At 40.2% G+C, this 5977-nt stretch overlaps 1 protein-coding gene across 1 annotated transcript; it reads left to right on the top strand.

Annotated features, from left to right (window-relative positions):
* LOC137140309 (uncharacterized) lies at positions 1-2763 on the top strand. The gene is made up of 4 exons (XM_067528594.1): positions 1-462; positions 1355-1633; positions 1788-1835; positions 2283-2763. Exons 1-4 carry the CDS (start codon positions 1-3, stop codon positions 2337-2339), a joined length of 846 nt encoding a protein of 281 aa, XP_067384695.1. The 3' UTR covers positions 2340-2763.
* The last annotated feature ends 3214 nt before the right edge of the window (positions 2764-5977 follow it).

Genomic DNA, 5977 nt, shown 5'->3' on the forward strand with positions numbered 1-5977 from the left:
ATGCAGGCGCTCGCTCTACCAGTCCAGAAGTTCTTCAGCACGTTTAAGGACAATGCCAACACCTTATTCTTTTGCGTTGTGGTTCTTTATTATCATACATTTGAGAACAAATTTCCATGCTCCTGTGAGCCACAAAATGACTTCTGCGCCGCGTACATGTTAATGCCATTTTTCATCCTGACCGCACTGATGCTGTCGACAGACTCGCAGTTTCTGAGAGCGTTCAGATTCACCATAAGTCAGACCTCGTTTCGTTTTGCTTGTGTTTTGCTCCTTCGCATTTTAAAGGCTCTTTGCATGGGCCTGCTGTGGGTTGCGTCAGTGTTAATCGATGCAGAGTGGTACGTTTGCTGTCAAAATCCAAACACCAACGAAGTGGCAGTTTTCCAGTGCAAAAATGGGAAGGACCTACATCAAGGGACCCCCATCGCAAGCATCGCTGAAATGAAAAAGAACTCAAGGGTAAGTGTGTGTGTGTGTTTCTTTAGTTTTCCTTTAATGTGAACAGTTGATAAGGTACAATTGAATTCTTTACTCCACCATGTTTACCTGCTGTAGTTACTAGTTACTTGCCAATTAATATTTAATCAAATAAACGATGTCGGGTTAAGCTTCACCAACCAACCAGCAGTAAAGATTCAAATAAGTTCCACCTACCCAGCTGCAACATTAATCTCAGTTTGAAAAGCTGTGGGGGCACAGATTCATTAACACAGTACTGGCAGCTGTGTAGAGACATTCACATCTAAAGCCTTTTGATTGAGGTTTGCTCTACACTCTAAAAAGTAATATAGGACCAGTTTGTGTGTCCAAGATAAAAATACAAATTTACTGATATAAACACAATTTTAATTTGAAAACGTACTTTTCTGAGTTGTGTTAAGTAATAATGTTTATAATTAGAGTAACTTATTTTTGATTCCACCTTGAGTGAAGGATTTTAAAGCCCCTCCTCCGTCCAATTAACACAAACCAAGTAGAGACTCAGTGTAAAAGGAACTGATGTTAATGACACAGAGACATAAAAGACATTTTCAAGGTGACAATAATTTGCTTTACAATGAAGTTCTATAACTGAATGTCTATAGTTCTAGTGGACTGATGGATAAAGGACAACGCCGACTAATCCACTTGATACAATCTGTTTGTCCTACTACTAATAGTTCTGGTTATACTTAGTCATGTAAACTGACGGTCTAGAGAAGGATTTGTATCAGTTTTTTCTATGAAACAACTAATAGGAGAACCTTAATATTTGTGAATGTGCTTTGTTGACCAATGAAGTTCAAGGATGGGAACATATGTGATGACAAAGCAGATATCTGTAAATGTGATCTGACCTTTCTTTGTCCAGCTTTACGGTATGTCTCTGCTCCTCGGCCTCACGGTGGGCGTCTGTTTGTTGTCCATCTGGAAATGTTACGGTGATGGCTGCTGTCTGGAATGTTGCCATTCAAAAGTTCAAGTGCACGAGATGATCCTGGAAGTGGGAGAAGACATCGTGCCGATTAGCACTAAAGCAAAATTAAAAACAATGTTGGAAGAAAAAGTAAATGAGTACATCACTGAAAGGAAGTGGGACATGTGCTCGAATGCCATTGAAGACGTCATTAACAAAATAGAGAAAAGCGAGGTAACACTAAGACTCATCATGTCACTGTTGTCTTATTAAGATTAGACCAGTGTTTTCCTTTTCTACGTTAAATTTGAAATACTTTCCTATAGTCTGGACGGACTGTTTTAAAGATCAAATGTATTTGTATTCAAAATCTTAATGCACTTTACAGGGTGAATGTGTCACATTGTCCGTCAAAGCCTCCACTATACTCTTAACTGTAAGTACAGATTTTACTATTAAGCTGAAAATGTGAAGGTGCCTGTTTAAGGGTCTGTCAGAAATGGCACTAATTCGCTGAACTGGACAGTGACATGGAGTGAAGTGAAGCTCCACCGAGAGCTTGGTGGAAACGTAATCTACACTAGAGGCCACTGTGACATCAGTTTTGACTGTGAATATTCACTGCAGCTTGTACCGTGCAGCAGGAAACATCACAGGGTTTAGTGTGTTACTGCACAGATTTACAGTTTATTGAGCACAAAACATGAGGATCTTCAGCAAATGAAGTGGCTCAACACATTCTTTACAACAGATACATAAACACAACTTAAGACAAAGGATTCAATCTCTGCTATAAGAACCTTTAACTGTCAGTACTTTGGTTGGAAATTGAAGGATTTGAGATGGACTTTAATTTATTTTGTGCTTTTTGTCCCTAACACAGGACCGACGTGGGGACAGTGATCAGGAGAATGTCCACATACAAGAAGAACAAGTCTGACCGGACTCCGTCCACATTCATCGTCCAACACTCTGGACGTAGGATGTAATGTCTGTTCACCTGAATGCATCCAAACCAGCTGTTTCTTTGCTTACAAATGAATAAAAATGATGATAGTGATTCTACTTCCTCTGTGCAGCTCACAGAAATAACACTTAACTTTTTATATTCTCTACTGTGCATCAGTCATCTGTGAAATATAATCAACAGGTCAGTTATGTGAAATTCTGCAAATTAATCACAGTCATCATCAAGAAAACTTGTTTGTAATTTTACTGTGATGCAGATACAGTGTTTAAGGTTTGGATCTTTTGGACCTTAAAAAGTTGGTAAAGCCAACTTTATGCTATGTGAGTTATGCTGCTATTATTTTGAAGGAAATGCTCCTTTAAACAGTCATTGATTAAAATCCCTTTGAGCTGAAGTACGGGGGAATATTTTGTGAAGTTATTGCTGCAAAAGTGGGTTCACACCAGTTACTGAAGGTTCACATACTTTCTCATTTTACACAGTAAATAATTGAAAACATATTTTTGTCTCATGTATTTTACAGTTTCAGGACTTGCGTGAGAATCAGATCCTGTTTGAGGTCGAACAGCATTTATGCAGAAATAGAGAAAATGACGACAGGTTCACAAAGTTTCAAGCACAATATATATTTGCTTTTTCTTAAGTCTTTTCTGCCTCAAGCTGTTTGACCGTCTCCCACATTTACAATGTCCAGAACAAGCCTATAAGTAGACGTTAAAATGAGATACAGAAACCCGGGAACTCGCAACTAACAAATATAAGTCTATTATTTAACTCAGAATTTGAATATACATGAAATTATTAGAGGCGAGAAAACCTACATTGCCAACAATATTAATTTGTATGAACCCAGTCTCTACTGAGATATTGCAGCCTATACGTGCAACGTTACTAGTAAAAAAAATGTCTTTCATCATTTCATCCCCACACTCTGTTATTTCTTTTCATTTTCTCTATTTCTTCACTTCCTGTCTGCTCACAGCCATCAACTGCTCTGCCTCTTTCCTGCCCCCTTCCTCTCATTTCTCCTCCCTCAGCGCCCTTTTATCTCACAGATGACAGCATAAATGCTCCTTGTGTCATTAGCGAATAAATAAAAGTATTTCAGCAGTGAGTCTACACTGAATTGTTTTCCATCCCTGCTCTGGATTGCCATAGAAACTAATGAAGCAACATCACAGGGAGCCACTGAAGTCAACAGCCCAGCATCTGCTGCAGTTCATTCAGACTCCCCAGTGGAATTCATTCAGTCATTCTGCTTTTATTGTTCGTAAGGGAAATCTGGCTGGTAGTTTATAGTTTAACCACGGGGTGACAACACGCAGCAGTTATTCGTACGGCATCAAATACAGGATGTAAAACGGGTCAATGGCGGTAGATGAGAGCAGAGCAATAAAGAGACCTTCATAAATGCAAAATAAAAGGTAGTTACCAAGACACGAGAGGCAGCATCATTTCATGTGCAAGTAAATCAGACATAGAATCCCGGTTTCTTTTGCTCTACAGCCTGCATGTTTTCATTTAATTCTATTTAATCTCTGGCTGGGATTTTTTTGGGGTTGCATTTATTAATGGAGCGAAAAGGACTGTGGCTAAACTGAGAAATGAACCATACTTTTCCTTAACTTTAGCCAAGTGCTGATAGCGCCCAAACACAAGATGCCCGAACCACCTCAAGTTGCTCCTTTAAACCCGAAGGAGCAGCAGCTCTACTCCGAGCTCCTTTCGGATGTCTGAGCTTCGCACTCTGTGACTAAGGCTGGAGGAAACTCATCTGCTAGTGTTCACGATCTTATTTCTTTGGTCATTACCCAGAGCCCATGATCATAGGTGAGGTTTGGAGTATAGCTTGACTGGCCTTGCCTTGTTGCTTAGCCTTCATTTTACCACAATGAAGTACAATGAAACGTCTTCGACTCCCAGTCTTGCTGGCTACAAGTCAATAAAATTTGCTGCGTCACTAAAAACGATATGAGACAAAGTGCAACGAAAACAAATGTAGCGTGAATGTGATCATGACTGAATGAATTCCACTGGGGAGTCTGAATGAACTGCAGCAGATGCTGGGCTGTTGACTTCAGTGGCTCTCTGTGGAAAATAAAAATTTTCCATCTCAAATTGAAAATGCAAATAAAACTGGGCAAACAGTGAACCCCAAGTTGTCCCTAGTGTCTGCTACTTACTTGTGAGTCGCTTTGGACAAAAAATATCTGCTAAATTACTAAAGGTAAACAATAACAACAGTACAACAATTTTGGGAGCAACCATGGATTGATCAGTTTACGAGAGTATATTGTGAAGATCTGAACAGTTACGGGACTCGAACCCTAGACCACCAGAAGTCTGCAGTGGTACTAATGAGCTCAAAAATCAACGGCTTTCAGCTTGTCTCTTGAGCGGTCCACACAGCCTAACGTGTTCGGGACTTTGATTTGAGTTTTTACACCAAATGTCCTCCCTGCCGCAACCCTCCATTTTGTCCAGGCTGAACGGGGCCACACCTCGTGGGGTAGGAGTCAAGCTCATGGCCTTCCTCATCCCAACCCAACGCTCTACCACTGAGCCACCAGGCCCCGTGTGATACTAACTGAGCTACCCTGACTAAATAGACAATGGCATCATCAGCATAAAAATGTACATTACACCGAGGAGTTAGAAAGCAAACATTATTCACGTGCAAAGAATATATTTTATAATAAAGAACGATGTCACCCAGAGCAGCGTCGTGACTCGCTGATATTTTTAAATTGTTTTTAAGCAAAAAATAACCAAAACAAACAAAGAAACAAACAAACAAACAAACAAAAAAGCTAGAATAAAAATATGTACCGGCCTTTTCCTTTTAGAAACACATTTCATCTGATACATGATCACACACACTACATTTGTTTTCGTTGCACTTTGTCTCATTTTGTTTTCAGTGACGCAGCAAATTTTCCATCTCAAATTGAAAACGCAGATAAAACCTGGTGGACAGAAACTCACCTAATGTGTCATCTTGTCTCGCTTTCTTAACATGCAGTTCTTTCCTGTTGTCTCATTACTTTCGATCTCCCCTAATGCAGCATTTCAGCCCTTGTTGTGACTGAAACCATTTGAGTTCCCCCCCTCATGTGCTGTATCATATCAGGACTGTATGTAGAGGATTTGGAGATCAGCAAATTATCATATGTAGAAAAACAACGGCAGTTACCGTATAAGGCTTGAATGCTAAGAGCAGATTCTAATCAGCTACACAACTGGCACCTCGCAGCCTTGAACAATAAACTAAAGCTCCCCTACGGTGTGATTATCTCATTGGGTACAGACGAAGAGAAGCTGGTGTTTATTCTATTAATTTTATTTCTATGGTGACTGCTAATAACGTTAGCAGGTTAGTCTGACTGGCCTCTGCTGTTCATCTGACAGCTGGAGAGAAAAAAGTGTGGAAAATCAGTTTATACAGCCCCACTGTGAGACACACACACACACAGATACACGATGTGGAAGCCCGTGGCGTGCAGTCTAAAGGGGACCCATAACCTTGGATGAGGGAAATAGAAAGTGTCTGTGTGCGAAAAAGACTCACTCGTGTGTGTGTGTGTGTGTGTGTGTGTGTGTGGTAATGA

Source organism: Channa argus, chromosome 13 (genome assembly GCF_033026475.1).
Source record: "Channa argus isolate prfri chromosome 13, Channa argus male v1.0, whole genome shotgun sequence".
Taxonomy (NCBI): Eukaryota; Metazoa; Chordata; class Actinopteri; order Anabantiformes; family Channidae; genus Channa; species Channa argus.